This window comes from Antechinus flavipes, chromosome 3 (genome assembly GCF_016432865.1).
Source record: "Antechinus flavipes isolate AdamAnt ecotype Samford, QLD, Australia chromosome 3, AdamAnt_v2, whole genome shotgun sequence".
Classification (NCBI taxonomy): Eukaryota; Metazoa; Chordata; class Mammalia; order Dasyuromorphia; family Dasyuridae; genus Antechinus; species Antechinus flavipes.
The window spans coordinates 238,655,489-238,683,252 of record NC_067400.1 but is presented as its reverse complement, the minus strand read 5'-3'; the positions used below and the strand labels follow the sequence as shown (position 1 = coordinate 238,683,252).

At 36.4% G+C, this 27,764-nt stretch overlaps 2 protein-coding genes across 3 annotated transcripts in view; one reads left to right on the top strand and one right to left on the bottom strand.

Annotated features, from left to right (window-relative positions):
• Positions 1-20,872, top strand: part of TBC1D8 (TBC1 domain family member 8) — a 126,045-nt gene extending 105,173 nt beyond the window's left edge. For both annotated transcript variants that reach the window (XM_051984741.1, XM_051984740.1), the window contains exons 8-20: positions 1,762-1,932; positions 4,041-4,191; positions 6,799-7,013; positions 9,356-9,473; positions 11,869-12,154; positions 13,494-13,623; positions 13,848-13,946; positions 14,219-14,287; positions 16,102-16,342; positions 16,786-16,851; positions 18,354-18,443; positions 18,957-19,054; positions 19,752-20,872. In XM_051984741.1, coding sequence (XP_051840701.1) covers positions 1,762-1,932; positions 4,041-4,191; positions 6,799-7,013; positions 9,356-9,473; positions 11,869-12,154; positions 13,494-13,623; positions 13,848-13,946; positions 14,219-14,287; positions 16,102-16,342; positions 16,786-16,851; positions 18,354-18,443; positions 18,957-19,054; positions 19,752-20,189 — 2,172 coding nt within the window. In that variant the 3' untranslated portion in view covers positions 20,190-20,872. The remainder of the gene's footprint in view (positions 1-1,761; positions 1,933-4,040; positions 4,192-6,798; positions 7,014-9,355; positions 9,474-11,868; positions 12,155-13,493; positions 13,624-13,847; positions 13,947-14,218; positions 14,288-16,101; positions 16,343-16,785; positions 16,852-18,353; positions 18,444-18,956; positions 19,055-19,751) is intronic.
• A 1,139-nt stretch (positions 20,873-22,011) lies between these two features.
• On the bottom strand, positions 22,012-26,145 carry RPL31 (ribosomal protein L31). Its single transcript, XM_051984742.1, has 5 exons — positions 26,037-26,145; positions 25,423-25,529; positions 22,786-22,911; positions 22,210-22,322; positions 22,012-22,078 (listed from the first exon to the last, which is right to left on the bottom strand). Exons 2-5 carry the CDS (start codon positions 25,527-25,529, stop codon positions 22,047-22,049), a joined length of 378 nt encoding a protein of 125 aa, XP_051840702.1. The 5' UTR covers positions 26,037-26,145; the 3' UTR covers positions 22,012-22,046.
• Positions 26,146-27,764: the final 1,619 nt, after the last annotated feature.

Here is a 27,764-nt window from a genome sequence, read left to right as displayed (position 1 = left end):
GGTTGATTCCAGGCCTATAAAAATAACATCTTCTTGAAACTCTGTATAATGTGGAAAACATAAAAAAGAATATTATCCTTTGGGATTGAGGGTACAGCTGAGGATATTTATTGGATTATATAGTACGATGTGGCTAATAAGCTATTGGGTTTGTTTTCTCCCAGTAACCCACAGAGGCTGTCAAGAGATTTCTTTGTGCAGATACAGAAATTATTGTCATTTGACTCCAAAGCCAAGAATATTAATGCCTTATAATTACTGAGACCTGTTGATGTATCAAGAATGCAGAGAAATTATAATGCCACTGTTGAATAGCACTCCTGATATATTTATTGCCAGGAATGGGAGAGAAACCTTGACAATGATTGAATTCTCATCTGAGAGGACTCAGAAATACAATGCATTTCCCAGAACAGAATCATAGGGAAAAGAAGTAGATGTTATGGAAAATAACTAACATAGTAATTGGTGGGAGGTGGATTTATTATTCTTTCTCTGGTCATCTTCTCTATATATAAATGTAGACTCCTAATAATTTATTTTCTTTTACTCTCCACTCTCTTCTACTACTTCAAACCATCCAAGATCTGCTAGCAGTTAAACTATAAATTAGCAAACAAGTTTGTCTACAATTCTCATAGGGTTGTTTGAAGAATTTTAAGCTAAAAGTGAGATAAAATGATTGAATTTGTAAAACTTAATACACTGTAGAGTACCATCTTTAGGATATCAGTTTCAGCTTTTTGGTCAGCTGGTGATGGACTATATAAGCATTGGATATTTATCTAATTTTTCCTTCTTCCCCCACCCTCAATTGCTTTCCAAAATTTCAAATAAGGATTTCACATAGGCTTTTGGAAAAGGGCTTACGTTATGTACTATTTATGTTAGAGTTCTGTGAGCTATTTCCTATAACCTCTATGCTCAAATACAATACCCATGGTTAGGCATTTAAAATTATATATAACTTGGCTCCAAAATACTTTTCCAGGCTTCCCATATACTTTGTGTGGTCCACCAGACTGATATCGCTGTTGTTGCATATATTATATCTCCTATATGTTATTTTTTTTTCTTGTTTTTGTTTTTGCACAGGCTGTCCCCAGATTTAGAACGCACTCCCTCCTGACCTTCATTTTCCCTAGTTTTCTTTAAAACTCAGTTCAAACACATCTCCTATAAGTCTTTTTCTCATCTTCCCAGCTGTTAGTGCCATACACCTGAAATGATATGATATTTATTTTACTTATGTTTATAGGACCAGCAATGAATAGACAGGCTTAATTTAAAAAACAAACAAATTTTCTAACCTTGTCTTTGAGATTTGTTCTTCCAAAGAAGCACATTTCCAAATTTTTAGTATGCAAAGTAATAGAAAAAATAGGGTTATAAATTTTTCCTTTTATGAATAGTGTTGTGGGGGTGCGTATTTATGTATGTGCAGAGTTACCTGTTTTCCCCTGTTTCAAAAAGGAAAGTTACAAACTTGTCAGGCTTACTGTTCTGAGACCTTTGCCTTGTATGTGTCATGTTAAAGGACAGAGGAAAACCTCAGTATAGACAATTCCATTGTAAAGACAGAGCTTTGTGAGATTTAAAGTCTTCTTGTATTTGTCTCTTCTCTAAAACCGCAGCTAGGTAGGTAGGCTTTAAAATTGCAGTAGTCCTTAGGGGTTAGTATGGAAACTCAAATAAATTCTACAACCCTATGCAAGTAAAAACAAAAACAAATACCTTCATTTTTTTTTTTAACTTTTTCAGACATCTTCTCTATTTCAGTCAACTAGTGTGTGCAGCGATCAAAAGTTTGGGAATTTCAAACTGTCTCAGAATGGTAACATGGTTGACAAAGAAACTAACCTTCTGCCAAATTCTGAGGCACTAATAGCCATCTTCCACCAGTCAGGAACCCAGAGCCCTGATTCCAGAATGGTAAGTAGAATTCACCTTATTTCTCTAGCCTCCCACACTCTCAGTCTCACTTCTCCAACCCCATTGATTTTTTTTTTTTAACAGACTCAGCTGAACTGACTGTAGGATTTGACTTAGAGAGCAGTGGACCCAGAAAGTGGCCTATGGTTCTGCAATAAGTTATTATGAGCTGATATCTGCTTTGTACCTCTGTGTGCCAGGCATAGAAAGCCCACAGTTCTGTCATCCAAACAGCTATTCCTGTGGAGCCAGACTCACAACTATTTAATCTTGTTTTCTGTGTTTAACATTGAAGCTGCCCTAATATGGGCTCTTAAACTGTGACAAGAGAAAATGCTGATATTAATTTATCTTCTCAAAGATAATATTGCTATCCATTTTTCCTTAAAAACCTTTGTGGGGGTAAGTAGATGTGCAGTAGATAGAGCAACAGCCCTAAAATCAGGAGAACCTGAGTTTAAATTTGGTCTGAGATACTTAACACTTTCTAGTGACTCTGGACAAGTCATTTAACCCCATTTGCCTCAGGGAAAAAACAAACAAACAAACAAAAAAAAAACTTTGCATTCTTTGCCTTTATTGACTATATGACCTTAAATAAATTATTCAATCTCTCTAAGCCTCAGCATCCCCATCTTAAAGTGGACTAAGGGTGGCCTTGGAAGACGTTTCAACAATAGAGTTGTAATCTTATGATCCCTAGGCTTCTGCTTGTTTTGCAGAATAAGGTATTTTCTGCCTTACTCCTCATCATTTCAAGAGAGAGAAGGGTGGTGTGGGCCTTATCACTCACCATTTCCATATTGTCTTCTCAGCCAAAATGGGACTTAATCTTTTACAATTACAGATTGGACTAAAAAGATTGGAAAACTTTCTCTGAATGGAATAAACTATCCCCATTAAAAGTCTGAAATTTCAATTGGGCTTTCATGATCTTCAGTAAAAATCAATTCTAGATATTAGCTTTTGTTTGGCTATAACCAATATACCTTCCAAAGGGTCTTGAAGAAGAAAACATCATCTAAGCTTTCTAATTATATTTAATAATTCTTTTTCACCTGAGCTCATGTTAAGAATTATTGTTTACCATTTCTGTTTTATTATTTTTAATTTATTATTGTTAAATATGCAGTATTCTAATTTAGTACAAATTGGCAAATGAGAAAAAGAGTGTATCTAAATGTCCCTCTATTGATGCTTATTAGCTCTATTACTTGGGCACTGAATTTCCTTATATAAAATGAAGCAGTTGGATTTTATGGCCTGCGAATTCTAAGATTCTGCGCATGGCCAAAACTGAGATCTTTCCAGTTGTAGATTTGTTAATGCTAAATGTGAATACCATGACCTTGCCATATGTGAACTCCATGGTCCTGAGATTTTCAAATAGCTATGGCCAGCCCTCAATTGCACAAATATTCCTCAAATCTCATTTTGGTAACTGGCTTCAACTTTGCCCCCCACCAAAACTTTAATTAGGATTGCTAGAAGTACTCAAATTTTGTTTTCTTTCTTCTCTCTTTCTCCCTTCACCAACCCACTCCATAAACTATTCTTGGTGATGTGCAGTAGACAATATGAAATGTCCTGAAGGTTAACAGATGGGAGAAGGTCGTGAAAGGAAGTGTAAAATAATCATCCCCTGAATAAGGCGATTGATTTCACTGATTTCTCTTGTATCTTGTTTCAGATAATGGAAGTGGAAGATTTCTTGAGTTAATTTTATTTTGTTTCTTCCTGCTGTCCTCCAAATCTTACAACAAAAAAGAGAGTGGGAGAAGATCTCTCTCTCTTTCCTGCCTACCTATTAACTACAGCAAATAAAGGAGAAAATCTTATACTCTGATATTTTCAGAGGAGATTGCCATAGTCTCTTATAGCAGCTGTTGAAGCATTTAGTAGTCCTCAGCCAGCTATCATGGTCACAAGGCACTTTTGTAGGAAATCTTGTTCCTCTTTTTAAGCTTTGCTACTGAGGTTTAATTGCCTATAATTATTGATTTCTCAATGAATTTCCTAGTCTATTATATCTTGTGGTCTAAGAAAACATGGTAGGAGTATATGGATAATATGTGCCATCCCTGAAATATGCATATTATGGTTTCTAGTCAAGAGAACAGATAAAAGCAAGTCTATGGAATGACCATTTTGTGGAATATGGCAGAACAGTGTGTATGTTTCGTACGGAAAAGATCCGCAAGCTTGTTGCCATGGGAATCCCTGAATCTTTACGGGGTAAACTCTGGCTCCTGTTTTCAGGTAAAATCTTAACTTTGTTTTTTCTCTTGTATCTTTAATCAAATGTTAATTTGGGACATTACTTATGAATAGAAGACAAGGTCAAAGGGATTTTTCTGAGTTCCATTTGAGTCAGCCATATTTGATTTTTCACTGTGGAATCTCAAATAGTAAGGACTTAAGTTTGGATATTTTAGTTTCTGACTTTGGGCAAGTCAAGTAAACCAGTCAGAGTCTGTTTTCTCATCAAAAAGATCATCTAAGACCCAGATCTGTAATTAGATTTTCTGTACATTTTAGGGATGTCTTTATTAGCAAATCCCCTAGGAATGGCATGGTTTCCATTAAAACTCTCTAAATAACTTTTGAGATTTTTTAGTTCAACCACTTAATTATACAGATGAAGAAACCAAGCCTCAGAAAAGTTACTATTTGTCCCAAGTCATATAGCAAGTTAGTGGCTGAATTGTATAGACCCTAGGTCTCTTGACTCTGTGCTAATGTTGTTTGGCCCCAATGAAGGGAGTCCTGTTAAAATGAACAAATAAGCAAAAGATATTCACACAAAAAGTATGCCGAGTAGAGATGCTGCTGTTTGCAACTGTGTGACAAAAATAACTCCATGTGATGTGGGCATCAAGAGCTCACCCTAGATAAAATTATGAAGGCTTTGAAACTTGCTTTCTGCCCACACCTTTCTTTTTCAGTATTCTTCCTGGCTTAGGAGTGATTCCTTCTATTGCATGTGATGACTATAGCACTCTTGTTTGATTTTGTTTCTTTTAACAAAAGATAAAAATTAGGAACTCTTCACACTTGATTGACCACATCAAAATGTTGCCTTATTTGGTCATTTTTAATCATACGTGTGAGATGAGGAAGATTTCTTAGCATCAGATTGGATACAAATATTGGGATTATCCCTCTAAAACTCCATAATGATGAGTTGAGATAGATGAAATGTTATGAAGGAAATACCATTTTTTTAATATTCAAAACAAATACATCCATTTAATTTTATAAGATTGGACTGGACCTGGGAATAAGTGGAAAAGGATGTGGCCCTAGATCTTTTACCCATTTATTTCCTTCAGTACTTCAGTATTGCTTTCCAAAGTACCTGGTGTTGCTTTGCAGAAAACTTACAGTTGTTTCGGACAAATGTAGATGTTATCATGATCACATTATATTTGTTGGGTGCCCATAAACTCACATTTATATGTGAGACATCAGATGTAGCAAATTAAAATTTCTCTCTCTGATAATCAATGATGTCTCCTTTTGATTTCAAACTGGAAGCAATGTGTTATAAATGGAAATACCACTGGACCGACAGACCTGGGATCTAGCCCTGGCAATATTCTGGCTAGATGTAAGAACTTGTTGCTTAATCATTCTGGGTCTTGCTTTCCTTATTTATAAAATGAAGATCTCAAACTGGATGAGCTCTAATGCAGATATTTTAATATGGGGTCTAAGGACAGCGGTCCTTAAAATTGAATTTGGAAAAAAATGTATTATTTCCTCTCACAAAGCTATTTTTTCCTTTGTGGACTATATTTTTTGTCTTTAAAATATTACTCTGAAAAAGGGTCCATAGACTTCGGCAGACTGCCAAAAAATCCATGACACACAAAGAAGAATCACTGACCTAATGTGTTTTCTAGCTATATTTTCCATCTATTCTAAGAAGAGTAAATCATTAAAGCAACTTCAGATATTTCATGTAAGTCATTTTTAGGCTCTTTTATGATGACTGAGTCAATATAGTTCAAACATTTATTGAATACCAATTGTATGCAGAGCAATCTGCTAGTAGAGATACCAAGTTTAAAAAAGACATGGTATCTGCCCTCATGAAGCTTACATTCCAGCCTGGTCACTTGTATACTATTATTTTAAGGTTTACAAAAGATTTTATTTGTGGTTCCCTTTAGAAGTAGGTCATATTATTACTGTTATCTTTACAATTGCAAATCAGCACTTAGCAAAGTGCTTGTACATCATAGGTACTCAATAAATATATGAATTAAAGCATTGGTTCTTAAATTTTTTGGGGGGGGTTCAGTATCTCTTTATACTGTACAAAATTTTTGAGGATCTCACCAAAGAGATTTTCTTTGGGTTGTAGATTTTGATATTTACTATATTAGGAATAAAAAAAATCTTAGTATTATTGTGAAAATTGTTTTGACTCTCCCAGATCTTTTAGATCTGAGACCAAAACTGTTTTCACCATAATAATAAAATACTTTAAGATAGTTTAATTCCTTAAACTGCCAAATTAAAGAAAACTATATGTATACCCATGCATAATCCTGTCATGGGGAAATGTATACTGTTAAAAGTAATTTTTTTAAAAGTTCGTAAGTGGTATTTATTTTCAATATGAACTATATTATTTTTTTCTAACTCAGTATGCATTTTATAAAAGAATGTTAATAATTCTTCTGCATCAAGGCTATGCAAGAAAAGTAACTCAGTTGTGTACAATTTTAAAGTACTTTTATGTTTTCCATCATACCAGAAAACATGGATATTCTTTGACAAATATAACTCCCATGGTGACACTGTCCTGAAAATAATTCTTAATTCCTTTTGCGCATGTATTGTTTAAAAAATCCTCAGATGCTGTAACTGATCTTGCCTCTCATCCTGGTTACTATGGGAATCTGGTAGAGGAGTCGATGGGCAAGTGTTGCCTAGTAACAGAGGAAATAGAGCGAGATTTGCACCGCTCCCTTCCAGAGCATCCTGCCTTCCAAAATGAAACAGGCATTGCTGCCTTGAGGAGAGTGCTGACAGCCTATGCTCACCGAAACCCCAAGATTGGATACTGCCAGGTGAAGACAGGATAATGTGTTTATTTAACTTAGGTCTCCACAGGAAACCGTATTTTCTTTACCCCAACATTTGAAATTTTAAATATAAAATTGTTTGTCTTGTCTCAATGAGGAAAAGAGAAAGGGAGAGAATTTGGAATTAAAAATTTATTTAAAAGAATGAATGTTAAAAAAAATTTATATGAAATTATGGAAAAAATAAAATATAAAATAAATATTTTTAAATGAATAATAATTAGTATGAGGAGCATCATGAGTTAGTTAACTTGCTGTCTGGCTCCAAAGAGGTTAATGTCCTCCTCCTCTGCCTCAATTTTACTGTCTATAAAATGGGGTTGATAATTTCCTCACACAGCATCATATGTTTAACAGTATGTGTAATGGTTGCAGATGTGTTGAAATATAAGTAGACTCAAAGGATAGATAATTCTTTTAACAAGAAGAAAATAGAGATAGAGAAACTCCTAATTGTATTGCTCTAGATTTTTGTGATTTCATAAATGATCTGCATGCTGCTAAGAATAAAGGCAATTAGGTGGCAAAGTGGATAGAATTCCAGGCCTGGAGTCAAGAATATTCATCTTCCTGAGTTCAGACATTTTACTAGTTGTATGACGCAAGGCAAGTCACTTAACCCTGTTTGCTTCAGTTTCCTCATTTATATAATGAACTGGAGGAGGAAATGTTAAACCATTCCAGTATCTCTACTGAGGAAACCCACCCCAATTGGGGTCACAAAGAGTTGGGTATGACTGAAAAACAACTAAATAACAAAAGTAAGATGAAAACTGAGTAGCAAAAACAGCTCCAACTTAGATTGCAGAAGTTTGTGGCATATGAATGTTGAAGATATAAATTGTACATGTCTGTGCTTGAACACTGAATAGTTTGGAGCAGATTGCAATCGTCTTTAGACTTTTGGCTGTCAGCACAATTAATATGGATTACTGCAGCCAGACTTGTATGGTGACCTACCCTGACTTGATACAACACACTTACTTCATTACACTGTGTCTGTTTCACATGTATCATTGTGACAAGGGTTTCCTTTAGTATTTTCTAACTCTGTCACCTAACATCAAAAAACTAACTAATGACACCATTAACTAGGATTCATTCAGCATCATCCCCATGTCCCCAGTACTTTGTGGTAAGCATTGGGATACAGGAGCAAAAATGAAATTGACCCTGCTGATATTGTTTTCTCTCCCCCTTTGTGTTAAATAATGGTGATTCACTTTTGTTTCCACATACAGAGCATCTTTTGTATTTTGCTTTGATTTGATCATATCACTCTTCATTGGCTCCCAGTAATAAAGTTTTAAATTCCTTTTCTTGGCATTCAGGGCCCTTTGTTGTGTGGAACCATCTAAAGCTTTCATTTTATTATTTCATGTCACTCCCTTCCGTGCATATTATATTTAATCAAAATGGACTTTCTGCCCCAAATGAAGTCTTTTATTTCCTTTTGGAAGACACTAGGTGGCACAATAGACAAAGCATTGGGCTTGAAATCAGGCTGGATAGTTGTTCAGTTTCTTTTTCAGTCATGTCCAACATGAAGATTTGGGGTTTTCTGAACAAAGATACTGTAGTGGTTTCCATTTCCCTCTCTAGCTCATGTTATAACTGAAGAAATGGAAGCAACAGGGTAAAGCGACTTGCCTGGAATCACATAGCTAGTAAATATCCGGGGCCAGATTTGGATTCAAGAAGATGAGTCTTCCTGACTCCAGAGCCAGCATTGTTTATCCACTGTGCCACCAGGACAGATCTGAATTCAAATAGGGTCTGTTCTGAGCAAGTCACTTAATCTCTGCCTGCTTCAGTTTTCTTATCTATAAAGTAGAATTAATAATAGTACCTTCCTCACAGGGTTATTGTGAAGATCAAGTGAGATAAATAAATGTTGATCGATACGAGGAGCTTTATAAATGCACGTCCCCATTACATTTTCCCATAATTACCATATTTTTGCTGATACCATTCCCCCTGCCTAGAATATCTTTTCATATTCTTCTGAATTCTGAGCTATCCTTTAAAATCAAGCCCAGAAGTTGCCTTTTCCATGAAGCCCTATTAGTAACAACCTTTCCTTTTTATATAGCATTTTGTTTTTCAACTAATGAACTTAAAATGTAGTATTGTATGTTAGTTACATGTTCATGTTTTGTACTACCATCCTTGATATTTATTCTGTGAGGGCAGGTGCTATCTTATTTAAATATTTCTCACTCATTATCTCATGCAATGCCCTGTCTACAACAGATAAACAATACACTTTTTGAATGAATGAACTAAAAATGAACAATAATCTCTTTCTTCCCTTAAATTCTGTGCAGTCAATGAACATTCTGACATCTGTGTTACTCCTATACGCCAAAGAGGAAGAAGCATTTTGGCTTCTGGTTGCTGTGTGTGAACGGATGTTGCCAGATTACTTCAATCATCGAGTAATAGGTAAATTTGTGCTTTTTCTGTCAGCAAAATCAGACTATGTAGATGAAGTAGAGTGTGCAAAACTCTTCTTAGGGCTAGAAGAAAAAAATGTAATTGGGAAAGGTTTAACAAAATAATTTAAAATGAGATATTATATAATGTTAATTTGTGGTTTTCTAAGTCAGTATGCAGCCTGCAGGGATTCATTTCTGTTTTGAGTTTGATGCCCCTGATTTAGACAATTAATTGGGCACCTTTTAATATATCAGGGCTAGGGCTGCTAAGTGGATAGAGTGCTGGGCCTGGAGTCATACCCTAGTTCTAATATACTTCAAATCTGAATTCAGGCACTTAATGTCCATGTATCCCTGAGTTATTTAACTCTCTTTGCCTCAATTTCTTATCTAGAAATGAGCTGGAAAAGGAAATCACCAACCTCTCCATTACCTTTATCCAGAAATGCCCAAATAGGGTCATAGAATCAGTATATGATTAAATAACAATAGTATTAGGGACTACCCCAAAATTAGAAAACATACTTCTTGCTTACTTCTGTTTGCAGTAATAATTCCCACGTACATAAGTTTTTTTTAAATTTCCTTTTTTTTAAATTAAGGAAAAGTCACCTTCTTTTCATCCTATCTGCTCTCCTCCTCTTCCCCCCCCCCCACACACTGTGAAAAACAAAACCCAAGTAATGATTATGCATTGTCAAGTAAACAAATTTCTGCATTTAGCAAAACCCTGCCTCCTCAAAAAAAAAAAAAAATACATCAGTCTGCATTCTAGGTTCATTCCATCTACAATGCAAAGTAGCTACTGCATTGATTAAAATTCTGTAATCTTTCAAAAAAAATTTTTAACAAAGTTGTCTATAAATGCTCTATATAGGTTTTATAAACAACTTAATTTAAAGGAGACTTAGATCCAAATCTTGATTGAATATCATCAGTGACTATAGACAAACTAGATAATTTACGCTACAGGGTAAACTTTTATTTGTCTTAACTCTCTTTTGGCATTTTTTTGTTGATCGTAATAACATCTTGTTCTGTTCTTCATTTTACCTTTCATGGAACTGAGGTTGCAGTTATAGATATCAAGAAGGCAAGCAGGACAATATATATATAACTTGTTAAGTTGTTCAGTCTTTGTAACTCTTCATGACCCTATTTGAGGTTTTCTTGCCAAAAATTTTGGGAGTGGTTTTTGCCATTTCCTTCTCTAGTTTTGTTTTACAGATTGGGAACCTGAAGCAAATAGGATTAAGTGACTTGCCCAGAAGTATATAGTTAGTATCTAAGGATGGATTTGAACTCATATGAATTTGCAGGACTCTAAGCTCTGCATTCTGTGTACAAAAATCCTGAAAGGCACATTCAGATCCAATGCTTTGCCTTTCTTTGTCCTTTAAGGATAGATAATGAAAATTACTTCTTTCCTTGGTAGAGAGGTAAGAATATGAAGCATATGTAGTGGCTTCATCAATTTTATTTCTTTCTTATTCTTAGTTACAAGAAAGGGTTCTATGGTAAGAGTTATGCTAAGAAATGAAATTTCTAAAATTTAAGAATCTGGTAGAAATTTGTACTTTGGTTTTTACAGACTAAGTTAAGATGCAATGGCTGGAGTTAGCCTTAAAGTAAGAAAACCTGAATTCAAGTCCTGAAAGTTTTGTTGCCCTGGGCAAACCAATTAGTCTCTTGGCATCCTGGCAGCAATGCAAGATAAAGTGCAGAGCAGGCACATAAATAAGCAGGGGTAAAGTGAATGATTCATCAAACTCATAGTCAAAAACTCATCAGTTGCTGGCTGTTAATTACTGATATTTGATAATTATCACCACATCATGATGGGAATAATATTTTTTTTCCCTTAGGTGATTTCAGGACAGTAGGGAGATGTGAGTTTGGGGTTCTTCTTTTTAAATGAATGGGATAAGCAGAGAAGGATGTGGAAGATCAGGAATGAAAAGCTATTGGCTATATAACGGAGATTAGGGGTTGATTTGTGACTGAAGATGTGGGCTAGCCAGAAGGAGAATCCCAAATATCTTCACAGGGACTTACCGGCCTTGTGTTTACTACCTAATTTTGTGGGCAATAGAACAAGATGAAGAAAAATGATCCTGACTGCTTTTTTTTCTTATGAGAGGAAATGGGGTGTTACAGTGAATAGAGTACTGGGCTTGCAGATAGGAAGATCTGAGTTGAAATTTGGTCTCAGGTACTTCCTAGCTGTGACTTAACCTGTTTGCCTCTCCTCAACTGTAGAATGGAATTAATAACAGCATCTAACTTAATGAGATATTATGAGGTTTTTGTAAAGCACTTAGCACAATGTCTGGCCTGTAAAAGGACCAATATAAATGCTTATTCCCTTCCTTCTTGATTCTAACTCCCAGTATTTGTTCCAGGAGCCCAGGTAGACCAGTCAGTCTTTGAGGAACTTATAAGAGATAGACTTCCAGAACTGGCTGAACACATGAAGGATCTATCCACTCTGGCTTCCATTTCCCTTTCATGGTTCCTGACTTTGTTCCTGAGCATCATGCCTTTAGAAAGTGCTGTGAATGTCGTAGACTGTTTTTTCTATGATGGGATCAAAGCCATCTTCCAACTGGGCCTAGCTGTGCTAGAAGCAAACGCAGTAGAATTGTGTGGCAGCAAGGATGATGGCCAAGCCTTGATGATCCTTAGCAGGTTGGTAACCTTCCCATCAGGTTTTTACCTTGCCTAAAATTATCAGGGAGGGGGTAAGAAGAGGGGTAGAGTTACATCGAAGCTATTGTACTGGAAATTTATTTAAGGAAATACTACAAATGTGCTGGTGGGACCCTTACAGCAAGGATTGCTTCCTGATTTCATCCTGCCACTTCATAATTTTTAGCATTTGGATTCAATCGTTGTCATGCTTATGATTGATGGTTTATATGGAGGGGCACTCCTACTTCTCTGTGGTGTGGAACACTGCTCACCTTTTACTTCAACAAGTCTAGAAATGGGAACTTCCCCTTCCATGAACTTGCCCCTTACATCATGAAGAAGGGTCTCAGAAAGTCAAAGGATTTATGCGCCTTCTAAAACAAAGTTCAATTGTGTAGTTCTTCATTGAAGTATAGAATCCTCAGGCCTGATCAAGAGCATTTTAGAACCATGTAAAACAAAAGAAGGGGAAAAAGACCTACTAACATTTGAATACATGCCCTAGGCATGTAGTTTTATGTGTAGGAAGCAATATGGTAATTAATAATTTGATTGATAAACTTCATAATTTGAAGAGAATGTTGTCTAGTCCTGACCATTTCACTTGGACAGAACATTTAACTACTCTGTATGGTTCTTTTTTTTTTTTGTAAAATGAGAGGTAAAAGTACCTAGCCCCGTCTACCTCATCGAGTTTTATAGAGATCAAACGGGATCTATGTGAAAGCACTTTGGAAAAATAGAAAGCATTTAACTTTTTTTTTCTTTAAAAGGTGAGCTCATTGAGGTAAGGGATATTTTTTTAAATGGTGACATAAAAGAAACTGGTAAAAAAAAATTTATTACTATTATCACATAATTTTAATTCTATGTAACAGACAAATCTTTTACACATGCCATGTCTTGAGAGATATTCAGCTTGAGAGAATTCACTAAAGGGTTACTAGTACTCACCGAATTAGTATCACAATAGTTTTGGTCTTTTCCAGTTTTAGAAACTGCAAGATGCATCTCTGAAAACTCTCTCTTTTTTTAATGTAATAATGATGTACTTTTATTTATTTTTAAAAATTTATTTATTTTTGCTGAGGCAATTGGAGTTAAGTGACTTGCCTAGGGTCACACAGCTAGGCGATGTTAAATGTCTGAGATCAGTTTGAACTCAGATCTTCCTGACTTCAGCGCCATCTAGCTGCCCCTGTACTTTTATTTTTAAAAAGGATTTCAACATTGAAAACTTGCATCTTTATAATTAAAACTAGATGTTACAAAAGGGGGTGATACCATGCTCTGAGGGTGACAGCATGTCTTTGAATGGGTTGGTGGTTCTATTTAGGTTCCTGGATCATGTTAAAAATGAAGAAAGTCCTGGACCACCAATTGGAAATCATCATGCCTTTTTCTCTGATGATCAGGAACCTTACCCTGTGACAGATATAGCAGATCTAATTCGGGACTCCTATGAGGTAAGAAGGGCCATCTCTGCTCTATATATGAAGGTTTTTGTTTTGTTTTTTGCTGAGGCAATTGGGGTTAAGTGACTTGCCCCAGGGTCTTACAGCTAGGAAGTATTAAGTGTCTGAGACCACATTTGAACTCAGGTCCTCCTGACTTCAGGGCTGGTATTCTATCCACTGCGCCACCTAGCTGCTCCTATGAAGTTATTTTTCAAACATATGTTTTACTGCAGAAATTTGGAGACCAGTCAGTGGAAATGATTGAGCATATGCGTTGTAAACATCGGATCCGAGTTTTCCAAGGTCATGAAGACACAACAAAACAGAATGTCGTAAGTGAAGCTCAGAATGGCTGCTGTGCTGAGCACAGGGTGGGAATCCCGATTTTTTTTTTTGACATTCCACATTTACTTTCTAGAAATATTACAGCACTCTTTAAGTCACCAGACATGTACGAGTGACTTTAGAGGAAGGGAAGTTTACATTTCGAATTTTTATGCATGACTGGGACTAATTTTCTGGGATTTCCCCATGTGACTTACTGTTTTACTCTTCCCCATACATGGAAGCAGGTTTTCACTCCAGTTTTTTCCTTTTCTTAAAGCTCCGGGTTGTTATCCCAGAAGTATCAATTCTCCCTGAAGATTTAGAGGAACTCTATGACTTATTCAAGGTATGAATGTCAAGAAGTTAAAGGAAAACTTAACAGTTGTTTTGTGATTATGATATATCATTCAGAGCTGTCTTTGAAAAAAATCTGTAAAATGCTAAGAAAAACTTTGTTGTTGTTCAGTCTCATGACCTCAGTTGGGGTTTTCTTGGCTGGCCATTTCCTTCTCCAGCTTATTTTGCAAATGAGGAAATTAAGGCAAACAGGATTCAGTGACTTGGCCTAGGGGATCTTACACAAGCATAGCCTCAGTATCTGGGTTTTCTTTACTTCAGGGTTGACATTTTATGCACTACAGCACCATGTAGCATCTCTTTGTTATCTAGGCAGAAAACCAAATTATCCAGTACTCAGAACTTGGGAAGCATCAGTAAAGGTAGGATTTTAAGTGAATTGTTCTAAGTTTAGTGATGAATCCTCTGGGAACCCCAAGATTCTAGAACAAAACTGCAAACTCAGTAGTAAAAGGCCTTTAAATAGATAAAATAGGTGTTATAAAGTTTATCTGATACATGCTCCATTCACATTTTGGCAGTTCTAATTTTAAGCACAATTTGAACAAATTATGTTCAAGTGATTGTTAGCATGCAGGTGAAAAGCATTAAACTAATGAAGGTGGTATGGAAGGATGGCAAGAAATGATCTCTGATGGCAAGAAATGACTGTTGAAGAAACCATGAAAAAGACACAAGAATTTTAAGAACCATAGCATCTAACATCATTTAGTATAGGTGCAAATGATTGTGATTTTGAAAGGTTTGACTATGTTCAATATACTATACATTGGAATATAATATATTTTAGGAAGATTTTTTTCAAAAAGTTGTGGATGTTATTTGTTCCTAAAACTTTGCTTTTACCTACCTAAACATTAACTGGAAGAGTCTTACTCTGGAGTAGTTTCATACCAATGCTGGATAAATGAAGTGCTACACCAAATTTGTGCCACACTGGATTTTGTATCTGTGAGGCAGGTGATTATTGATTAGGGAATAAGCCCCAAACTCCTTTTTTATAACACTTTTAAGATTTACAAAGGAAACTAAAACCTGTCTCCTGATCATACAACCATTAAGAATTGGAGTTCATTTGTAGAAAAGATAGTAAATTCTGTGCAAACTACTGTAATTATCAAATGAGGTTCTTTTTAAGGATAGGGGAAACATGGGCATATTTGTAGATAGCAAGAAAACCCCTAGTAGAAAAGAGAGTTGAAATAACAGAAGGGACAATCTGCCGAAGATGGGTTGGAATGGGATTACCCGAGTTTGTAAAGGATGTTTGCTTTGGTAAGAACGGTCACTTCTTCGTGGGAGACAAGGATAAATCGATATGGATTTACAATGTATGTTGAAGTTCCCTAGTTAGAAGAGAGAACTTGAGGAATAAAGGCAGACAGACTAGCACTCAATTTCTAATAGAAATAGACTAAAAAGTTAACTGAGATTAGTTTTAAAGGGTACTGGATTTGGAGTACAATAACCTAAACCTAGTTTCAAATCCTTTTGCTTCTTTATACCATTGTAACCATTTAAGCAAAACCCTTTGTTCTTTACTTTCTCATAAAATGAAGTTGAAGACTCAAATTCTTTTTGATTCTCAATCCTATGACTTGCACAAAGCCATTAAAAATGGCACACTGGAACTAGTTCCCAAGTGCTGTTATTTCCATAATGCCACCCCCTTCTGCACTATAGCCTTGACACTACCATGAAAATAAAATTAGACAAGCTATGAATGATTCATCTCTCCTCTAGTTCCTAGAAACCTCCATTCTAGTGTCTCATCTTCATATTTAACTTTTTTTTTTTTTTAAGAGAGAACATATGATAAGCTGTTATTGGGAACAGACAAGTCCTGCATTTCAGCATCATGATCCCAATAGACCATATGCTGAACAGTATCTGATTGATGCTCAACAGTTCACCAACCTATACAAACTTGTCTCTCCATGGACATGTGGTGCCCACACTGAGATCTTGGCTGAAAGGACTTTTCGCCTCCTGGATGAAAACATGGATAATCTTATTGCATTCAAAGGGTTTGCTGTCTGCCTAGGTAAAATTATATGGGTATTATATTAGTGTATGTTCTTTCCAGAAAATGTTTGTGATGACTAAGTTGAATATCACTACCTTCCAATTGTCTTTGCTACTCTGAAAGTAACTTTTAAAAGTATAAATTTTGTTAGTGAAGACTATGGGCAGGAATGAGGATGCAAGTTTGGAAAGCACCCAGATTTAAGTTCACTGATACTGATTATACTGAGTTTCTGTTAAGTGCTATGTTTTCATTCAACAAAATATTTTATTCTAGCCCTTTTGCCTAAAAAAGGTAAGAGCTATTTTGCAGGGTTTTTTGGGGAAAAAACTTAGCAAATTTGCTAAACCTACATAGAAAATTTTTTTAAAATATGGAATTATCAAAAGCCACATGTGTTATACTATATTCAACTAAAGTTAGTTCACTTACATAATACATTTTCCACTTCTCATTTGTAGATATTATGTACAATGGAGAAATGAATGAAAAAATAAAACTACTATATAGGCTCCATCTCCCTCCAGGTAAGATATAAAAAAGAAAAACCTTCTTTAGCCTATCCATACACAATGCATTTCTAAATATTTTAGATGATGTTTCAAATTTAAAAGGTACCATCCTACAAAGACATTTAGGACTCTACTGAATATAGAAAATACATGAAAAACAATTTTTTTAAGGTATCTTATTTTTGCAAGGCTTACTTATATCAATTGGGGTTTGCTATCTTGCTTTTCTTCCTCAAGCTAATTGGTGTTTTGGTCTTTGTGGCAGCTGGAGGGAAGGATAATACTTTGACCAGACTTAAGTAAATGAAAACAAAAATAAAGGACAAACTTTTACTCAAAAAAGAGGTACTTGTTAGTAAGGAACCAAGGAACACTGGGTATTCAACTCCATACTGAACTCAGGGCAGATGTGCATGAAAAGCCATCTTTTTCTTTCAGTTAGCTTATTTGGCTTCATGGTTTAGGATCATGGTGCTGAAATGCAGGATTTGTTTGTTCCCATCAAGGGGCTGGCATTTTCACATGTAACAGCTTAAAAAAGGAACTTCAGGGTTTACACAGGACTATAGTGACATTATCTCATTTGAAATCCCAACAATCTGGTGAGATGTGAAGCATTAACCTCATTTTACAAGAAATTTAAAGCCAAGAAAGTAGTTGTGTCTGGCCCTATGTCATATAGCTAGATCAGCGGTAGCTCTGATTTTTCTCTCAAACACAGAAAACAAACTTGAGATAAAAAAGTTTAACAGCCTCAGGGCAGGGGTAAATTTCTTGGAGTTCACGAAAATCAAAATATTGATAATCATTTCAATGTAATGTGTTTCTTTGTAATCCTATGCATTTTTATATATTTAAAAGTACTATTTTAAGAAAAGTATGACACAAGATTGATAACTCCTGTTTTACATATATTGGACTACCTGACAGGTAGGGGAGAGGATCAGGGGAAGGAATGGGGGAAGGTTTTGCAAGGGTCAATGTTGAAAAATTTCCCATGCATATATTTTGAAAATTAAAAAGCTATTTAAAAAAAACCAAAAAACTCCTGTTCTAGAGCCAGAAGTGCTATAGTACACTTTTCATTTTGGTAATTATTAAAATCTTACTTTGTATTAGTTTGGGAAGAGTGATGAACCTAGAATTAGGAGTTCAAAACCAAACTCTTACTACCTTTAAACAAGTTATCTTGTGCTCTCTGCATTCATCTGAAAAATCAATCTATAGAAAGTCTATTTAAAAAAAACATGTTACTATTTTAGACTTCAGCGCCATCTTGTGGAGACTTCACCAATTATCAGACTGAGGTACATTTTTACTGAACAGGATTTAATACCTGATTTTACTGAGATAATGAATGGTACCTAGTTTTAAAGACAAAGATGTTACTTATCCAAGATCACATTAGCCAAAACTAGAACTAAATCAGGTATACCTACATCATTAAATTGTAATTAAGAACTAGTTTAAAGAAAATTAGATGAGAATTTAAATGTTACTTTTTTTTTTTTTTTAAGCTCTCACTGAAAATGACAAGGATAGTCAATCACCATTAAAGAATCCACTGTTGTCAACTTCAAGACCCCTGGTCTTTGGGAAGTCAAATGGCATGTATTGGCTTTAATCTTTTTAAATATTTCTTTTAGATATAATACTCTAGTTGCTGAAATGACCTTTATGCACCATCCAAACGTCCCCATTTTCTCAAAATCCCTTGGAAGTAAAGATTCCCCAAATCAGAATGTATTGATTAATATCTGGCTCCTCCTTAACTATATCATCTCCCAATAAAAGATTATTTTCCTTATTAAACGCAAGTCCTTAATGCCCATAACTATGTGGGGGAAAATTAAAAGCTATTATAGTATCTTGACATAGAAAAAAATACATAATTAAAATCCTCAATTCCATATTACATTGAAATCTTTAACACTATATTGCATTATTTTCCTGTCCCTTTGTCCTTTGGGTTTGCTAGGACCTGTCTTTAAGAGTATATATTTGGAAATCCCAACAATCTTACAATCTTACTAAATTATCTTTATGGTTCCCCTCTGTTCATTTTTATGTTCCTTCTTGCTTTTACTGAATGGTTTTATCACTGTTTTCTCTGACTCAAGGTGATGCAATTGATTATCAGAAGCAGCTGAAACAAATGCTTAAGGATTTAGCTAAAGAAAAAGATAAAACTGAAAAAGAATTGCCCAAAATGAGCCAGGTAATGGATCTGTTATTTCACATATGAATACATTTAGCTATTATGTTTAGAATTTAGTTTGACATATATGACACTTCCCCTTAGCCCAGATAGTTGTCGGATGACACCCAAGGCCAGTCTAGTGCCAGAAATCTTTCTAGCCCAGTAGGACATGCTCCAGACTATGCTTCTGCTGGCCAAGGCTTCAAGAATCCAAGGACTACAAATTACAACTATCAAACATGGTTCCAAAGGAGTATGAACAAACAGGAAAGAGAAATGTTACATACTTGGGGAGTATTTTTAGATAATTTTATTTTGGCAACATGGACAAGGGATATATATCAATTATATAAGGGATACATATATCCCTTCTATATCAGGTTCTGTCTGTATAAACAGTTCACAGTACAATAAAAATAACTTAATCGACTCGCCCTCACCATGCAGAAAAAATTGCATGGTGACATTGGCAAGTCGATTAAATTAATCAAGCTAAATCTATTTGGATTTTTTTTTTTAACTACTTAGATCTTCTAAAATTCAAATCATTTGTCTGTTCAATGCTGGACAATCCTAAAGATCACAAAGTTTTACCTGACTGAATCTGAATTTGCCACTACAATTTCACTAATGATATCCCTTTTAGAAGTAGTTACTTATAAGACTATTTACTGGAAAGTGTAGTTAATTACTTGCTCTTTTTTTTCCTTTTCAGAGAGAATTTATCCAGTTCTGCAAAACTTTATATAGCATGTTTCACGAAGATCCAGAAGAAAATGATCTCTATCAAGCTATTGCCACAGTAACAACTTTGTTACTGCAGATTGGAGAAGTAGGGCAGAGAAGCAGCAGCTCAGGAAGCTGCTCTGACGAGTATATGGACGATGTACAGACAGAAGCATGCGCTTCCACTTCTGAGCAGGACTCAGTTTTCACTGACATGGGGAAGCCGCCTCAGAGATATTCTCAATCATTATCTATGACAGAAGGGGATTGGACTGTTTCTCTTGAGCACATTTTAGCATCACTTTTGACTGAACAGTCATTAGTAAACTTCTTTGAAAAGCCACTAGACATAAAATCTAAACTTGAAAATGCCAAGATCAATCAGTATAGTCTCAAAACCAATGAGCTGAACCACCAGTCTGAGTAAAGGAGAGCACAATGTAGCACGACACCACCATTCTGCGGAGTACACTGGAGGATGCTATACCAAAGCACATGCTGCAAACAAGGCTACTTTTCAGTTTCCTAGCGTTATTATTCTAAATAGTGAGCTCTGTCCAAGTGTCAGCTTAAGTTTTACAAGGTATCTTGGTTAAGACAGCAACCTAATGAAATTGGAGACATACTTCTAGAACTTGGACAGAAGTCATTCATTCCTTTATCAAATCTCTAATTAATTCTAGCTACAGACCCTGGAGCAGACAGAGCAGAGCAGGCTATGCTACTGGCTATTCCTGATGTCTCCCAATGTTTAAGCTACAATTTCATTTCAGTTTGCTGCTGCTTACCTCTTGTACAGAGGGATACCTCCATTTTTTTTCTAACACATCTCCCTCCCCCACCAATGAATGTAAAAGATGTTGCTCAGTTAGTTTTTTTTGAGGGGAGGATCTAATTCACATCCAGGTTTAAGAGCTACTGTTTGCAATTGGCTTGTTTTTCTTTTTTGCACTAATCCTAAAAATCTGTTTCAATGCTGGTAATTGAAACTGTTTTAATATTTTTGGTTGTATTCAATTTGTATGTCTTGCAAAAAAAAAAGTGTACAAACCATGCTTTTGATGTTGTTGGTCCCCGAAAGCAATTTTTAATAATATTCTTTTGTATTGACTTGCTGGTTTTCTTTTAAGTTACTTGGGACATTCTTCATAGCCATATCCCTTTCCATAAACTTTTTAAGCACACATACATACCTAGAATTTGGGAACTAAAAGACCTTGACTAAAACTTGTTCCAGCTTTCTCAGTGACTGTGACTAGAACTAGAAAGGCAGAGCCAGGTGGAGGAAGCTTGGCAAGAGAGCCTTATGGCAAAGCAAGAGAAAGGAGCCTGACAGGAAATAGAAAGCAGTGGCTGGAGGACCACCCCAAAGACTCTAGGCTAAAGCCCTTCCATTCCCTCCTTCCTACACAGTTCTAATTACCAGGAATTCTCATTGGGCTGGAATTGATCTTTCTGTACCATTTTCCTTGGTGTCTTAGATCTGCCCTTTAAGAAGAGGCCTTTCAGGCACTTGGATATGGATAACATTTCCCATCCTTCCTCCCTCCCCCTCAGGCCTCTTATCTCTAGACCTTGGCTAAAACTTTTTCCAGCCTTCTCAGTGTAGAAGCAAATCACTTGGAAAACACTTCCTTTAAGATATATTCTACTCATGTATATTTCATTCCATTAGAAGACAAATAACCTATCATTTTTATCATCAGCTACAGAGGTATCAACCCCTAAAAAAGAGATATCAGCCCCTAACAAAAACCCAAGCTCTTCTCTTGGTAACAACAGCCATCTCCATTACAAGATGAGGAATCATCAACACTAGTTTTTGGATCTTACAAAAAGAAATGCTGGCAGTATCCATACAACTTTGTGCAATCCCAGATGCACAAAGGATTACATTTACAATTTTCCTTCAGAACACACACACACCTTAATTCCAAACAACTGGTCTCCTTCCTCTTGCATAGTGGCAGCAGTAAGTAACCTGCTCTGAGTGTACCTTGGTGTTAACTTGGGTAAACATGAATCTCCAAGCCTCTTGGCTTCCTTCATGCTGGGAGTTCAGTCTATAGGCAATTACTTCAAATCACTGGTTCTACCATAATCCTCCTAACTTGACTACAAATTCTATTCCGCCATCCATTAAGAATTTAAAAGTAAGCCCCCAGAGCCTACTTAAAAAGCAAATTTTTGCCTAAGCAAAACCCAGAGTCACAAACAAGTAACTTACACAGTCAAAACAGGCTAGCAGCTGACATTTTATAACTTTATTTATACGAAGTTCAATTTAGTTTTCATCCACATTGACTGTTTGTAAGCCTGCAAAGCAACAGAAAACACCAAATGAATATTTTGACACGAGCATTTTTCATAATCAGGCATATGCTAATAAATGTTTTGTCTTCAAAAAATTAAGTCTTCAGAGAACTCATACAAGTTGTTAAACTTACTTTTGAAAGTGGTGACAGGCACGTAAGTAACCAATGTATACAACTTGTTTGGTGAATCTTCATCCTCATTGCGTTTTCTGGACAAACGCACTCGGATACGGTATGGGACATTCCTGGGTGAAGATAGGTTTCATAAAGGTTTTGCCAAAGTAAATGCATCCTTCACATGAAAAATTAAGGCTTCAGGGATGCATACAACCACTTAAGATGTAATAAAAATAAAACTTAAAACTAACACCTTGCTTCTGACACATCTGCTTTTCCTATATCTTCACTTATCAAGTGGTTACCATAACTCATGTTTGGACTGTTTAAAACAATTTTGGAAATGTAGGTTTTGTTTTTTTTTTGGAGGAGTTGATTTAATTAGAAGCCAATAAATACTGTTTCTTGGGGGTTGGGATTCATAGTTCTGCATGTTTACTAACAATGACCTAAGCTTGAAGAAGGGAAAGAGCTAATATTAGCATAAAGCACCTTATATTTTTGAAAATGTCATTCATTGTCAATAATTCTAGCAGAACTCTAAGGGAAACTATGTAAATGTTCAATTCATTATAATGGACAAGTAAGCACCTTATTCCTTTGGCCCAAACAGCTTTGTTAAGTCTGGTGTCAATGCGTACATCTGGAGTTCCCATTTCTTTCATGGCAAATTTGCGGATTTCCTTCAGAGCCCGAGGAGCTCGTTTTTTGAAGCCTCTAAAATTCAAAGGAAAAAAATTTGATACAAACTTGATACAAAAAAAAAAGTTGAACTATAACTCTCTCTACTTCAACAGCAAAGCAAATCCAAAACTACAAGCCCATCTTCTGCAGCACCCTCCCATTTATTCTGTACATGCCTTATAGCTTTTTATCTTTTTTTCTCCAAGTTTTCTCCATTAAAATATATACTTCAGGAAAGAGGCATGTTTTTAAGCTTTCTTCATGTTTTCAATCTGTATCCAGGTAACATATAAAGCATGCTGATTAAATAAAAACTAGACATGGCTACACTGTGATGGAATGATACAAAACATTCACATTCACAAAGATATGATGATGATGGCAGAGATTTTCCCACCCAAGTAACTAATGTCTAGCACTTTATTTTACTGCCAGACCTAGCATTTCAAATAAATGCCTAGCACCTGCTCACACTATCATGTGCCAGAGGCAAGATCAATCTAGGTCTTCCTGACTCCAAAGTCTTGTCTAGGTACTTAGTAGTAGTAGTAGTGATGAAGGATGTGATTCAGCCACTGTTTTCTCCTACTTTATAAAGGAGAAGGGATGCACCCAGAGAATCTATAATCACTGAGTGACTCGGGTGACACTTAGCAAGTAATGGAGTCAGGACTGGAACTCAAGGCTTCTGTTCCAACTAGGCTTTTTCCACCAAGATTCTTATGGTCAGGGGCAGCTAAGTGGTGCAGTGAATAGAATGTGAGGTCAAATCTGACCTCAGACACTAACACTTCCTAGCTCTGTGACCCTGGGCAAATTACTTAACCGCAATTGCTTCAGGAAAAAAAAGATTCTTATGGTCAGAACCTTATACTGCTGTAAAGGTACAGTATGAATCTGTTCAGGCATAGATATACTTTAAAAATTGAAGGCAAGTAGGTACAGTTATATTCAAAATAGTCAAAAGATTGTATGTATATGCAGCACAATAAATATTAATTAAGATATTTTAGAAGGAACATGAGTAGTATCTTGGTTATCACCAAATTGATGGAATACATATAGTAGAAGATAAAGTTAACAAGGTTTGGTCCCTGCCCTTAGGGAACTTCCATCTACTTGTAGAAAAAACAAGCACCCAAATTTACCTGGTGGTGCTTCTCTCACTGTATTTTAAGGTTGGACTTCTATCACTGTTACTACTCTAATTTATAGATGAAGCTCATGAGATCTTAAATCTTATTTCACATGAGGAAACTAAATCCAGGGAGGTCAGAGGCCCAAAGTCACAGTGAGAAGCAGAAACAAGATTTGAACTCAAGAGGTCTGACTTTTCAAAGACTATGTTCCAAATGTACCAGTCTTCTAATCAAGATTACAAGTTTAATTCAACCACTTAATACTTATCTAATCTTAGGCAGGCTATACAACTCTTTAGTAAAACTTGTAAAATTTAGATATTGTAAAATTAAGATATTTTCAATATTCTACTTTATAAGGTTGTGTTCAGGGGCTTAAATTCCAGATCTTCTAAATAGTCTTCCCTTGAGATGACCCTGTTCACTTAATAGTGACTTGTCTTTTCAATTCAAGGGGAAAAAAAAAAAAAGCAGAAAACCAGAAATGAATTCACACCCAGTAAAACAGTTCAAAAATACAGACAATAGAAAATACTAAATGACTCCATATCTAAGGTGAAGCTAAAGAAGATCATTTTTATCTAAAACTTTTTTAGGCCCACAATTGCCTGTCCAAATATTATATAAACAAAAATATACAACATAAACAAACTTAAATGGATAGACCAATTGTAAATGTTACCAGATCAATCATTTAGGATTTCCTCCTGCTAGACCATTCAAAGCAAAAGAAAACTATTTGGAAGTAGAAATTTGGTGTACTTTCCAGAAAGAATAAATCAAATAATTTGAAATGCTCCCCCATATACTGCTCATAAACATACTAAAGTGGAAAATCTTAAAGAACCCAGCTTTATCTTCTGACTTCCCTGACTCCTTAATAGTTTCAAACACTAAATTCAATTAACATTGAGCAACAAAAATGCTTTTAAGTTGCACTATAATTTTGATTAATTTGAAACATTTTCAGTTGCTTTTCATGTCACTCTAACAACCTAAACGTTGGTTTCATGTCACAAACTCATAGCCTCTTCCATGCTGCTAAGGGAAGAAAGATTCCTCAATACTCCAGGCAACAGGCTATGTCAATTGCTTCCCTGTAAAAATGTGCAATTCAGAATTAAGCTTTCTTCAAAGCTGCAATTACTCAATTTAAGTTTCCAGAAACACTCCCTAAATGCAATTCAAAAAGTACTTTTTTACTTTTGAAACTTAACATGCACTTATACAAAAAAGATGGATTCAACTGTAAATCCATTTCTTCCATCTTACATTTTCAAGAGAGTTCAGCCTAAGTTGCTGAAAATTTGTGATTATCTACTCTTTGTGTTAACTAACCAAAATCCTGCAGATGGTGACCCCCAATAAGACGGTGACCCCGTGGAAAAACTAATTCCATACTTACACTCCATGAATCCTCTTGTGAATGTTGATAGTATACTCTCTGGTCACCACCTCGTTGATGGCAGAACGTCCCTTCTTTTTCTCTCCACCTTTCTTTGCGGGAGCCATCTATACAGACCGCAAAGATAAACTTTAAAGTCGATTAATGACAAATTACACACCCCTTCCCTTCCTCGGCTCACATTCTCGCCCCTTCCTCCATTCAGCATACTCCCCCACTTCCGGGAGGCATCCAAAGCGGCCACCCTAGCTAAAAAGTTTCCAGACCTTCCTCCCCCCGCATGAAAAAGTTGCTGGCGTGAGCGTCCAAGAATCTCCCCAAGTGCGGGCCCATTTACCTCAGTTTCTCCCACAACCCTCTGCGGCTAAAGGAGCCCTTTCCCTTTCTGCTCGAGCTCCGGCAGTCCGCGTTCTGCCTGCTCTCTGGGTCCAGGCCCCTGGAGAAGCTGAAGCTGGCTTGAGCCTCATAACGGACCCTGTGCCGCGGATTCCTACTCCGGGGGTAAAGAGGAGCCTCGGACTAGACAGGAAGGGAGCCTACTGTCCAAGTTAGGGCGAAGCCCGGGAAGGATGGAGCTGGATTCCAAGGGGTTAGGACTCTGAGAACACACTTACCCTGCCCGGGACCAGTTCGGAAAGGAAGAACGCAGAGGATTGTGGGAGAACCTAATACCCAGGCCCCGGTACTACTTCCGGGTCGCGCATGCGCAGGACGGATAGACGGTGACGTGACAACGCTAAAAGGGGAAGGAAGAAGGATTTGAGGAGTGGGAGGGGAAAGAGGCGGAGTGTGAGAGAATTCAGAATTATATGCGTCACACGCTGGGCGGGGCAGAAAAAATCAAACTCCTCGCCCTTTACTAGTCACGTTTCTGAAGTTATTTTACATCCCGCTTCTTAAACATTTCACAGAAGAAGGCAGCCTTCAGGGATAGAGAAACCCCGTGATAAAGAGTTGTTTCCTGTTGTTGCCGTTCCTGACAATGAGAATGCACTCCCTCTGTCCTTCCACCTCCTAGAATTCCTATCTAATAGCTTTAGGAAGCCGTTCCCCGATGTTTTCTTTTGAGGTATCACCTTCCTCAAATAGCCAAATATGCCCTTTCTTGAGAGAGAAAAGGAAGAGAGAATTCTGAATGGAAATGTTTGGACTCAGATGGCTTTAACTTTTTTTTTTTTTTTTTTTTACCCTCAAGGTCTCTTGCAAACTTTAAAGCCCCTACAGTTGAGGGTCACTAAGTGGGGTTGGCCGAGAGAACCTGAAGTACTGATAAGTTTATAATGTTCCCTGAGGCAAGCAGATTTATAGTCACACCCTCGGCAGAGCTCTTGGGTAGCCCCACCTTGCTGTGTCCAATCAAAATCCAAATCAGATCAAGCAAGCCCTCCCTTTCCCCCCCCCCCCCCACGTTAAATTCCCCCTACAAATGTGTCCGGGGCTCATGCCATCTTTGCTGAATCCCTTTTGGGTTAGCCCGCCACAGTTCTATCTCGGTATCTTTCCTTTCATTTCCCAACCATGCTACATGGTGTCTAACTATATGCTCTCCCAGGTGTAGTTCTTATTTATCATTCCTGGTATCCCTTCATTTTGTTTGTAACCTCTTCTCATAAATAAATCTATCTTTTGCCATAGAGAATGGCCATTGTGAATTCATCACATGATTGAACCCCAAGAATCGATTTCCTAAATCTCATCTTTTGGTGCTATTCTTCAAACACATCACTACTAAATGACAGTTCCTCTATAAAGCTAAATTTCTTCTTTTAGTAGCAACCTCTTCATTAGCTCTTTGCTTTTATGACTAAGTGGACTTGTGCAATGTATATCTTCTATCTCTCTACTATTTCACTCAGCTGTCATGGATTCAATTATCACCTATGATGATTATCATATTTATCAAATTTATTTCTCCAGCCTTAACCTTTCTGCTGACCTCTAATCTCACATCTTAACTGCCTATTGCACATCATGAACTGGATGTTCCAGTAGATCTTAAACACAACTTTTTATCTTATATTATCTTTCCACCAAAATCTTCCCCTCTTTCTGTCTTCCTTATTATTGTTGAGGGTACCAGCATATTGCCAGTCCCTCAGACTGAAATCTTAGGTGTCATCCTCAACTCTTGCCAAAATCTATCCATTTTATCTTTGCCTTCACTTCTCTGACTCTGTCACCACTTTAGCAAAGGCCATCATCCCCTCCTGATTAGACTATTGAATAGTCTGTTGGTCAATCTGTTTAAGGTAAGTTTCTCATCACACAAAATTCATTCTCCATTTAGCTTGTTATTTTCCTTTTTAAAAAATCTTCCTAAAATCCAAATCTAACCATGCCAA

Bases quoted from the DNA above. Each gene is read 5' to 3' on its own strand.
- RPL31 (XM_051984742.1), bottom strand. From the start codon at position 25,529: ATGGCTCCCGCAAAGAAAGGTGGAGAGAAAAAGAAGGGACGTTCTGCC. The intron at 22,323-22,785 runs GTGCTTACTTGT...ATCTTCACCCAG, and splicing joins GTTTGGGCCAAAGGAATAAG to GAATGTCCCATACCGTATCC. The intron at 22,079-22,209 runs GTAAGTTTAACA...GTTGCTTTGCAG, and splicing joins GCCTGTCACCACTTTCAAAA to GCTTACAAACAGTCAATGTG.